General features: G+C 41.5%; 2 protein-coding genes across 3 annotated transcripts in view; both read right to left on the bottom strand.

Moving 5' to 3' along the window:
• Window positions 1-6,201, bottom strand: part of LOC147578596 (uncharacterized) — a 41,132-nt gene extending 34,931 nt beyond the window's left edge. The window contains exon 1 of the mRNA XM_086719145.1: window positions 5,187-6,201. Coding sequence (XP_086575271.1) covers window positions 5,396-5,788 — 393 coding nt within the window. The 5' untranslated portion in view covers window positions 5,789-6,201 and the 3' untranslated portion in view covers window positions 5,187-5,395. The remainder of the gene's footprint in view (window positions 1-5,186) is intronic.
• Window positions 1-12,296, bottom strand: part of AKAP19 (A-kinase anchoring protein 19) — a 64,902-nt gene that overhangs the window by 31,584 nt on the left and 21,022 nt on the right. Inside the window, exon 1 of one of the 2 annotated variants that reach the window (XM_025935156.2) lies at window positions 4,896-5,192. The exons of the other annotated variant lie outside the window; for it this stretch is intronic. The gene's annotated coding sequence lies outside the window, so the exon portion shown is untranslated. Of the gene's footprint in view, window positions 1-4,895; window positions 5,193-12,296 lie in introns of those variants that run through there. 2 annotated transcript variants of the gene reach the window in all.

Here is a 12,296-nt window from a genome sequence, read left to right as displayed (position 1 = left end):
CTTTCTTAAGATGACATATAAGTCTCCAATTCTGTTTCCTTGAAGCACATTCCTTTGTGAACCCCCATGTGTACATAGGTAATTAAATGTTTTTTCCTCCTGTTAATCTATTATCAGTTTGATTTGCAGACCCAGCCAATGAACTTAGAAGGGTTGAGAAAGAGTTTTTCTCTTTCCCTAAAAATTCAAGATTAGTCTTTATGTTATTTAGTGAAATCAAATATTTTAGAACAAGTAGGAGGCATAAATAATAAATTAAGTGTATTAAGTACTATGCACTAAATTAAGTTCCAGACAGTAGTGTATGTACTTCTGAATACTTAAAAGAACTATTATTCTTACGTGGAGATATGGGAAATCGGTGTCCAAATCCACTTGGAATCTAGGTCAAAAGATCTAGAATTCAGAAAGTTTTGCTCTTTTAAGTTTGATCATTCTTTCATTATGCATATGCCACATTCCTAAAGAATGTGGTCATTACAGAGTTCCTATTTTTTGTAGCTGACAGTACAGTATTTCAGGGTGGAAGTGGGATGTTGGGATGAGGTGGGGGCAGAGGTACATCTAATTTAAACATTTTTTTAAAGCCCTCTTTTTACCTATTAAATTTAACTAATCCAAGGAAGTTTCCTGTCCCGTCAATTATTCTTACCACACACACCCATGCTCATTTTCTCCTTGTAGCTTCCCTTATGTTGAAACACACAACCTCCCCCTTATCTCCACCTAACACTCCTTCCCTCTTCCCTGCTTAAACCAAATCCATACTATCTTCATGGCTAGGGAAGCCCCATCTCTTTGTCCAGGCTTCCTGGAATTCCTCTAACCCTTATTCAGCATTCTCTTCTTGAACTGATGTCCAGTTGGTCAAATTTCTAAGTGCTTACTCCCCAAATGAGATTAAATATTCCTCAAAGGCAACAGTCATTTCTCCTTTTGTTATTATGCATAGAGCAGTTCTTACATCCACGAGTTTAATGAATGCTAATTAAAGTTTGGCTATTTACCAAATATCCGTGTACTTCAAAGTGTGTTAGATGTTGACAGTAAAACTGTGAACTATACAGAGTTCTATTTCTTTCATCACACTTAAAAACAAAGGCCACAAACTCATGGTAGTGTTGGGTTGGTGTTTTGTTTGGCCAGTGCAATGTTTAAACTGTTCTGAATTAGAATAATTCTGAGCTGAACATTCACTCCCCAGTTCACAGGGCTCTCTCACTCCCTTGTGTCCAACACCTATCCAGCTTCACTAATTTATGTTACTTCCAGCCTCTTGTACAACATCTGAAAGGGAGATTACATGAATCCAAATTAGGCCACTTTGGCATGTGGATTATTTTGAGCTGAAGGCAACTGAGACCCAGCAAATTCAAGAAAAACTCTGACCTCTCCTTTAACTATTTAAAAGAATTTAGATAGGTCATTCAATGGGGCGCCTGGGTGGCGCAGTCGGTTAAGCGTCCGACTTCAGCCAGGTCACGATCTCGCGGTCCGTGAGTTCGAGCCCCGCGTCAGGCTCTGGGCTGATGGCTCGGAGCCTGGAGCCTGTTTCCGATTCTGTGTCTCCCTCTCTCTGCCCCTCCCCCGTTCATGCTCTGTCTCTCTCTGTCCCAAAAATAAATAAACGTTGAAAAAAAAAAAATTTAGATAGGTCATTCAAGTAAAAGTTATCTCCAGGCTCCCTATCTACATGACAGATCAAACACCTAATTGCCAAATATCTACTCCTATCATCCTGTGAATTGCTCTTCTTCCCCCTTTAACCCCAGATCCCATTCCCTAGCTCAGGATGGCATATAAGCCTCAATTGCCCAATTTACTATTGGGTCTCTTATGGGGCTCCTGTATGGATATAGTTAAATTTGTTTTTCCTCCTGTTAATCTATCTTATATCAATTTATCAGCAAAGAACCTAGAAAGTTAGAGGAAAAAATTTCTTCCCCAACACATCCTTGATTTTACAACTTTGAATTTATAAGGAATAAATTAATTCTTAAAGTACGGGCTTTTTTTCCTATATCAGATACTGACTAGAGTTATTTATTACTTCCCAAACTTTCAACATTATAATGTCATGATTGATTATATTTCTCCACCACTGAGTTGCTGCATACTGTTTATAGTACACTCACTATGGAAGACAGGATCCAGTTAAAAAAAAAATTCCCAAACCCAAGAGCAGATGGTATATTAAGTAGAGAAAGAAAACAGAACTGCTCAGCAACTATTTTGCTTTCTCAAAAGCAAATGATTTTTATGCAGGAAAGGACAGAAGAGACCTCATTAAGAGAGAACCTAGGTACAAGCAGAAGAAGTCACAACTTCTGGTGAATTATATTCCAGGGAAAGCCTGCATACAGAAGCACAGCAATATTACAACCTTTGAAAAAAATTAAGAAAGGGGCACCTGGATGGCTCAGTAGGTTAAACATCTGACTTCGGCTCAGGTCATGATCTTACAGGTTTGTGCGTTCAAGCCCTGCATCGGGCTCTGTGCTGACAGCTCAGAACCTGGAGTCTGCTTCAAATTCTGTGTCTCCCTCTCTCTATACTCCTTCCCTACTCTCTCTCTCTCTCAAAAATAAATAAAAACATTAAAAACAAAAACAAAATGAAAAAACATGAAGGAGGGACATCTCAAGAAGCCAGAGACTCAGTCAGTTTCTTTTCTCCCAGTTTATTTCAAACTCTGAAACAAAAGGAAATTTGAATCCCTAGGTATTGCAGACAAGTTAGTTTGACACTAATTTCTGGCAAAATTCAAAATTTAATCAGTAAACTGAATATTCTGAGGGAAAAGATTGGGGATTTCTAGGAACTAGACATTCAAAATTCACTATGAATCAGTCATTTTTAAACTAGTATCATTTACTTTTGTGATAGATTAGGAATACTCAAGATGTTTATTTTTAGCAAAGCATTTGATTAAACTTTTTCTCATGATGTCTTATAATGAAGACTGACCTACAGGCTAGAATAGTTTGATAAATAAGGCGGACAGTGCTAACTGAATTCAGCTGATCATTGATTTGTCTCAGCAATATCTCTCAAGGCTGACTACATTCCCAAGCAGGTCTATATCTGGTACTTTCAGTACATGAGTTTTAATTCTAATAAACATCCTGAAAAGTAGATATTACTAATATGACGTTATTGATATGGAAAATAAGTTTCCCAAGGTCACAGAGCTAGTAAGTGTCACCGTCAAGCTCTAAAACCAGCCTCCAAAAGTCCAGGGCCACTTCTACTGTGCCACACAGGCAGAATTCTAGGTGAGCCACCATGGCAAAAGGAACGGTTTCATATATTATTAATGGCTTGGATGTCTGGTGAACAAACTCACCAAATGTGCAGGTGACATAAAACTAGAAGATAGAATTAGCATGATGAATGCCATGATCAAATCTAAAACATACCTAGCAAACTGGAAATTGGAAGCTTAGTGTCACACAAGAGAAAAAAAAATTGCTCATGTTCAGGACATTTTTAACTGTATAATTAAAAAATTAATAAAGCCTACGTTGATAGCAATGTGTTGGGGGTAGGGGAGAGGGAGGGAGAGGCTGGTGGTGGTGAGGTTTTCAGTCAACTTATTACAAAAGCCAATTAAGTGTTAGATGATTTTGTTTGAAGATAGGAATTCACTGCATTTTGCACTGTTCAGATTAGATTGAATTATTGAATTCAATTTGGGGCTAAGGATCTTCAGCACAGAGAAAGGTCTTAAGTATGGAAGGAAACATAAAAGCAATGACTTTTTCGTGAAGATAACTAACATTTACTGACTTCTAGGTAGCTATACCAAGTAGTTTATGAACATTATTTCACTTAACCCTCACAATAATTGTATAGGTTAAGAATAATTCTATTCTTAACTCTGTACCACTTTAGACTTTTCATTTCTTTACTATTTTTTGGTCATAGACTCCTTTCAGATGGATGAATTTTAGATCCTCTCTGTTGAAATATTATCTATGTAATTTCACAAGTTGGAGGACTACTGACAAAAGTAAGCCTAATGAGAAACAGGTCCAAGGAAGCAGTGGGTCAGTTCAGTGTAAACAGAGCCTTATTAATGGCAATAGAAAGAAGGGATACCTCAAAAGTGGTGAGTTCCCTGTCACTGAAGTGTTCGATGAAAATGTGGCTTGTGTGTCAGAAATGCTACAAAGGAGATACTAACATGGATTAGAGGTTGGTCTATGATTTTAAAGTACCCCTTTTACTATAAGATTGTGAGCCTAATAGGTAATTTCGGCAATTTTTGTTTGATTGGCAAGATAAAAAAGTTAAAAACTGGAAATAATTGTTTTTCCAGATCGTTTTGCTGAACATGTCAAATAGAAGACGTAAATAATATTGTTTCCCATCTATATATTGATATTGGCTCTATCAAGTACTTGAAAATGACCTCATCCAAAGAAAAAAAAGGTTTATTCAACTGTTGATCTTGACGTGATTTATACTTAGTCATAATAAAAGTAGATTCTTTATTCCTCTGAATCCTTAATTACAATTTTGCTTCAGGTAAATACTGCATACACCAGATCCTAAAAAGATCCTAAAAAGATGTAGTCTTTAATGGGAACATTTACTAGTTTATAATTTTATGTTAATTTCCATAAAGGATGGGGAGAGGGCAGACAGGAAACAGAAGATAGACAACTCCTATTGTTCCGCTTTGCTTCTCGGATCCTTTAGCTAATGGCTGAAGGATCTTACAGATCTATTCCGATCCCCCCCCCCCCTTTACAGTATAATTCGCCCCAAGACACAGCCTCCCACAGCTCTAAAAGAGCACAAGAGCTAGTACTTTGCTCATCACATGTCATTCGGCGCACAAGCCTGACAGTTTGGCATACAAATTAAATGCTCATAGGCAAATCTTTTACCTGAAAATCTTCAGTCACTCTTCAGGTAGGAAGGAGAATGAAACTGCAGCTCAGAAATGCAATACCTCGGACTTGGGGCTCAGAACCAGGTGGAAGGGGTGGGGGCTAACTTCTCAATGAGGAGACGGAGACGTGAGGCTCTATCCGAGGCAGCTGGCCGCGAGAGGTCTGCTTGAATTAAAGTCGCCTGTAACTCCCAGGTTTCTGCCATTGAAAAACCCAAAGGGCAAAGCTGACGAGCCAAGACCGACGGACACACAGCGGTCGCCCACCTCCCAGGTGTTCACTTACACAGCACATCGCCGGGGCGGCTGCGTGCCCAACGCCCCTCCGGACGGCCGCGGGGCCGGGGAGGCATCCGGCATTGGCCGGCTGCGTGCGCTGCTCGGTCCCTGAAGCCGCCGCCCGGGGGGGCGCCGGTTGGCGTCAGGGCGGCGGGGTGCGGAGCGCAGCGCAGTCCGGCTGCAAGGCCAGCGGCGCCGCCTTCTCGCGCGCCTCACTCAAGTGGCAGCATTTGGAGGACGGGGTGTCCTTTGGCACGGCTCTGGGCTCTGGGCCCCTCCTCCAGCCGCCGTCGTCGCCGCCGACGCACCCGCCGCGCGCTCCTCGCGGGTTCGCGCCCCGAACCAGGCCAGCCGGGCCCCGCAGGTGGCAACCCAAGGGTGCTCGGCTCCAGCACGCGCCCTCTGCGGGCCGCACGCAAGTACAAGGCTGCGAGGACCGCCACCGACACGTCGGCTAGCGCCGGGTACAAGGCAGGGGCGGGACACCACCGCCCTCACTCCCACTATCCAGAGTGCTGCCGCTTCCCCAGAAGGAATTAGATCCCCAAATTTCCAACAAAACAGAAGTGAGCAGCTCACTTCGCTGCCTGCCCCTCCCCCGCCCCTCATCCGAACCACCTGAGCTGCTAACTGTTCTGGGCTCTGCCCAGGTAAGAGGAGGGAATGGTCTCTGAGACCACCGCACGACGGGCGGAGATTGCCTTGGGGAGAGCAGATGCTCGGCCCGCCACGCTAAGCGGGTGAACTCGCAGAAGCCTCGCCGCAGACTTCCCAGCTAAGCGATCTGGAGCTCAGATCCAGGCGTAGCAGTCAAACCCACTTTGACCTCAAACCCCACTTTGCAGGGCTAGGCCAAGGATTCTGCCCTTCCTAACTAGTTTGCACCGTGAGCATGCAGAGCAAAAGTGCTTGGAGCATTTAATCATTTAAAAGTACACATCCATTTTCTACGTCTCCATCCCAAAATACTCAAGAAGAACATTTTCCAAGATTGTTTCTCAAAACAAAACACCTCTAGCCAAACACCATTTTCTCGCTCTTTAAACTATTGAAGTCACTCTCTCAACACATGGCCATTATTCAGTTGTGTTTCCCTGTGCGTTCCACGTGGTGCCTGCATCTGCCCCGCATGATTCCTAGCAGCAGTAAAAGCCCCAAGAAGACTACAAAAGAACCATTATTTTAGTTGTGTTCTACAGTGGAGTGGTCATGCAAAATCCATGCTTGGAGAGACCTTACGGACAGCTTCACCTGACTCCACATTACAGATGAGGACCCTGAGACTCACAGCTGCAAAACTAAATGTGAAAAAGAAACACCTGAACCTACAAAGCCCACAATTTGTAGACTAACGTGAAGCTTAGGTCTCTAAAGATATAACATAGGAAAGAATATAGTTAGATTGCTGAGGAGTTGAGAGCATACATTATACAAAATCTAGCTCAGAATCTTTCAGATTTTAAGTGCACCGAGCATTCTTACTACTATGTTTAAATTAACTAAGGTGACTTTATATACAAATACAGTAGCCCAGAAATGCAATTTTTCTGCATGATAAAATGATTAGTGGAATTGCAGTGGGTACATTCTGACACAGAATGTGAATACACTTATGTTGATTTGTCTGATATGTATCAATTTTTAATGTATACAAGTTGATTATACTAATACAAGCAAATTTTAGTTCTACATATTTCAGGCATATCATGCTAAATAATTATGATCAAATGCCAGGATCCACCTTTAGGCCTAATTCTTCACTTAACCTATTTCATTACTTGCCTTTTTCTTTCCCAGCATTAAGCCTTTACCAAACTAGTGCTGGAATAATCCATGAGACCTCTGGGTTCCACACTGAGAGCTCAGTGTCAGCCCTTGATGTGCTCAAGGCAAGAAAAGAGAAACTTGGAAATTTGTGTTTCACTTCCCAGTTACCCCAGCAGAAGTGGGGGAGGAAAGAGTCTCCGGCCTTGCCTAGAAGAGAAATAGCTTCCCTAGGCGCACATCCTCTTCTTTCACTCAGTTCAAAGGTACAGTGGATCTGGGGCACCTGGGTGACTCGGCTGAGCGAAGGACTCTTGACTTTAGCTGGATTCATGATCTTAGATTTGTGAGTCCGAGCCTGGTATCAGGCTCTGCTCTGTCCAGGTTCTGCACTGACAGCACAGAGCCTACTTGGGTTTCTGGCTTCCTCTCTTTCTGCCCCTCCCCCACTTGTTCTCTGTCAAAATAAATAAAAATAAACTTAAAAAAAAAAAAGATACAGTGGATCATCTTTACCAAATGTTAGTTGTTCTCTGACCCTTTGGTCTAAAAAATGGAGTCATGTGGAAGCTTTGTGCTGGGCCTCCCTGTTCCCTGTGGGTGGCACTTGTCACAGGGGCTGTTGTTCTGGCCAGACCCAAGCCAGGCTCTCCCTCCATCATCCTGGGTCTGGCCAAGACACAGAAAAACCCGAAAGCAGCCCTTGCCACCTGTCTGCGCTGCCTCTCCAGATTGGCCTCATACTCAGAACCCCAAGTCTAAGGTGGTGTGGACCGGCCAGGCTGCAGACTAGCGGGGCCTTATTTGGGCTGCTGGCTGACCCCCACTGCTAGAGGTACTTGATTCACTCAGAACTAGGAAGGATGCAGGCCCTGAACTCACTGTGGCCGTGGGAGAAGCTGCTTTTGAGAAGAAACCTGCCTCCAACCTTAGGATGTCAAAAGGTAAGCAGAGCCTTGGCCTCTCCTCGGGACTGCAGGTCATGCTTTGGTCAATATGGTAAGAGCCAGAGCTAAAATGGTTCGGAGGAACCAAGCGCCCCCTGCTGCTGGGGCTCAAAAAGGCTGGCTTTTCCTCAAAGCCACCGCAGCCTGGAACTAGGAGCCAAGCAAAGCCCGGTATTTCTGCTCTCCTGTCATCCTCCCATCCTGGCTTGAACAAGATGGTTGAGGAGGGAACCCGGAGCTCATCAAATTGGTAGTGACACCGACTGTATGATTTTGAAATCGTGCTAAATAAAACTTTTAAAAACTGGAGAACAGGGGTGCCTGGATGGCTCAGTCGGTTGAGCAGCAGACTTCGGCTCAGGTCATGATCTCGCGGTTCGTGGGTTTGGGCCCCGCATCGGGCTCTGTGCTGACAGCCTGGAGCCTGCTTCAGATTCTGTGTCTCTCTCTCTCTCTCTGCCCCTCCCCTGCTCACGCTGTCTCTATCTCTTAAAAAATAAATAAATGTAAAAAAAAAATTAATAAAAACTGGAGAACAAAGTGAGAGAGGAAATGAAGGACCCCAAAGACAGCCTAACTTGAATGTGGTTAGGGTGAGGGAGCCTGGGCTCTAACAAATGTGCAGTGGGTTTTCTTTCTGAAGGGCATGGAAGGAAGCATAATTAAAACAGTAACAATAAAATACTAGAATCTGAGCACAAGCAGTCTGACCCCAGAACCCATGCTATCAACAGCAAAGAGGTATTAAGCTGGATTGAGGACTGTATGCCAGATAGTAACTTACCCTTGTAAAGAAATCCCATTTCCAGCCCAGCCACCTACAACACTTCCACTCTGGACAGTTCAGAGAGAGGTAGGTAGCTGACTCCCTCCACTGGTTTCTCCATCTAAACCCTGAGCACCTCTAACTTCCATTCCTGCTTCAGGTTGACCACTCAGAGCTTACATCTCTGGGAGAAGCAAGGGAGGCCATGCCAGCGAGGTAGAAGGAATCTTCTCTCTAAAAGAACTCTAACTAGTGAAATGATGTGACCCTGTCAGGAGAGATCTGGTCACCAGGACTCACCTGCCATTGGGGCTCTTACTAGAACACCAAAGATCAAATGTCTTCATTTGCTTTCTGATAACAAAGTGATGAGGACAGGACAAGTAGATGGCATAGTATGTGAATGTTCATATAGAGACTAGAGCATGCATGTCCATTAGAGAGTTATGGAAGTCACAGAAACAATTTATAAAGGATAAAAAATGAGGCAGAAAAAAATTGCCATTATGATACACCATCATGGGGTATAAACTGATTGACTAGCACACAGATAAGACCTATGAGAAACCTCATTTTGACATTTTGATTTTCATAATAATAAAACTATGTTAAGATAAAAATAATGCTTTTATTTTATGCATATACAAATTAAAATTGTATCTCCTCATTTCTCATAAATAGTCCACTAGTCCAGGGCGGGGGGTTGGGGGGGAAACCAACTTCTTAGTGGTTACTGGAAACAAGGCTATTTCCCACATATACTTTTCACTGATTCAGGTTTTATGAATTATTTTTTATGTTTAGGCTAAAATGGTCTCTCCAAAATATGTCTTAAACATGCTAAGATATTTTAGATTTGGCTGAGAGACCCAGATATCTCCTCTGAGTAGGCGACAGACATATTTTCATGTCAGGCCCTAGACTAGGGTTTTAGGATTCAAAGCTATAAAAAAAATTCAGCAGCAGAAGTGACACATTGATTCTTCAATTTTTTGTAGCCCAAGACACATAAACACATTTCTTGATGAAGAACTAGCTGTAGGTATGAAAATGGTGTCATCCTTCACTCCTGAAACTTTTTCTGCACTCCATGTAATACTCCTAGTTTTTCCTATGCCATAGCAGGCTTCAAAATCTTGTTATAAACCTTAATTACACTGTTGTGAAAGACCTATGCTTGGTCAACATTTTCTCGGAATCAAAGAGCAAATTATCAGATTACCTGACCAGCTAAATAAGTGCCAATATAAACCCACTGGGAGAATTTCCCATTTTAATATTTTAATATATATCTGAATATGTTTAAAAGTTCTTATGCCCAAAGTAAATTTTCAAAGCTTCATTTGAGGCTATTCTAGTCTTATTCATTATGTCACTGAAATGAGAAGTGATTTACATTATCTTCCTTATAGGAAAGTCAAGAATCCAATCACCCCTCAGAACTTCTCTTTTCCTGAGGAAAAAATGTTTAACTTTTTCTCACAGAATTTCCTTTACTCATGTTTGTCAGGCTTCACTAGACCCATTCTTGTTCTCCAGATGCAATTAAATGTCTGCCAATGCAAACTAGGGAAAAATTTCAAATAAGAGTTTAACTAGCACAGAGCATTAGATAGAGTATTAAGGAACAATATTTCCTGACTATGTATTATATAATCCAATTCTGTTCATTAACAATTAGACAAGTTGTCAACTGTGCCATAGGCCTATTTCTTCTTCTCCCTTGTTTCATATTTCCTTAAAGTTCTACATTCTCAGTTTTAGTATTGTGAATAAAAGGAAAACTTCATTTACAATGGAGTTAGGGGACCAGCAGGGGGAGCTCTCGTGCCCTACCACTGTTGTCAATTGCAGACTCCATAGGAGGAGACGGACTTTGAATACTATGCTACCCCAGCAGCAGGAAGAAGAAAGCCTTTCCTCCTTCACCAGCAGTAGCCCAGTCAATGAGAGACTGTCACTACTCAACCAATGAAAAGCTACTATGCTTGGAACTCCTAGTTTTCATGGACTTTTTGTTTATAACAGCCTTCCCAACTCCTCTCTTTCTTCCATATAAGTGCGGTCCTCTCTTTTGTTCTCTGGACTTGCCTATGGTTTTGCTGTAGCTTGCCTGTGCCCGACTGCAATTGTCTGCCATTTCTGAATAAATCCATTTTTGCTGATTAAAATAACTGGCAGTTTTATTTTTAAGGTTAACAGTCTTTAAGCTTATTAATGTATATTTGTCAGTAAATAAGTCTCCTTGTACCTATGGAAGATCTGTCTGAAGATCTTTACACTAAATTAAATATATTTTGGAGTCTTTATTTTAAATCACCATCAGTGCTCTATTTCTCTTGTATAAGTAAATTTAATACTCCCCCCCCCCCCCCGCCCAAGAGGTAGAAATGTCTGGAAATAAATTAGCATCTTATTTTTAAAAATTATTTTGCTGTCTTTAATGGTGACCTATATTTGTCCTCTCCCTGTATTGTAAACATCTTGAGGACAGGAACTGTGTACTTTATGTATTCTATGTACTTATTTCTGGTGCCTGGCATATGGAAGGTATTAAATGTTTGCTGAATTGAACATTCTTACTCTGCTGTGGTGCTTACTATGATTTCATCTCACTTTAAACAGAGGAAAACATTACTACTTAGATCCATGGGTCTGAGCTTCTTTAAGTCTTTAACCATGTTTATTTGGACAACCATTTCTGGCACTGAGATGGGGCCAACTTCATTTGATTACAATGTGGGTATAAGACATTTAAAACCAGGTAAATACTACAATCATTGCTCCAAAATTTATTATTTCAGACATCATATTGTATTATATGTTTTTTACTTAGGGCATATGTGTCTTTCATTATGACTCATTATCCATTGTCTGAATACCATGGTTGTTAAAAATAATGTTCCAGTTTGATCAAAATAGTTCAGCTTCCCTCCTGGAAATGTGGAGATTCTGGATAAAAATTCTGGATAAAAAAATTTTATTATTCCCATTTTCAAAGTATATTTAGCAAATATTTAACTTTAATATAAAAATTATTAAACATTAAGATGTTTATTCAAGAATTTAGGGGTATTAGAATAGATATCTGAGGGGTATTCACATGGGTGAGGGGATTAATCTACATTGCTCTCATGGGAAGAACCACCAGGAAAAAATCATGGCAGGCAGATCTGGATTTAATCAAGAAAGGACTTTCTAAATAGCACTGCTAGGAATTTACCCAAGGGATACAGGAGTGCTGATGCATAGGGGCACTTGTACCTCAATGTTTATAGCAGCACTCTCAACAATAGCCAAATTATGGAAAGAGCCTAAATGTCCATCAACTCATGAATGGATAAAGAAATTGTGGTTTATATACACAATGGAGCACTATGTGGCAATGAGAAAGAATGAAATATGGCCCTTTGTAGCAACGTGGATGGAACTGGAGAGTGTTATGCTAAGTGAAATAAGTCATACAGAGAAAGACAGATACCATATGTTTTCACTCATATGTGGATCCTGAGAAACCTAACAGAAGACCATGGGGGAGGGGATGGAAAAAACAAAAGTTAGAGAGGGAGAGAGCCAAACCATAAGAGACTCTTAAAAACTGAGAATAAACTAAGGGTTGATGGGGGGGGGGGGGGGGAAG

Source organism: Puma concolor, chromosome C1, assembly GCF_028749965.1.
Source record: "Puma concolor isolate L17-30 chromosome C1, mPumCon1.1.hap2, whole genome shotgun sequence".
Lineage (NCBI taxonomy): Eukaryota > Metazoa > Chordata > Mammalia > Carnivora > Felidae > Puma > Puma concolor.
Note: the sequence above shows the minus strand (reverse complement) of the source record. Positions and strands in the feature narration are given on the sequence as shown.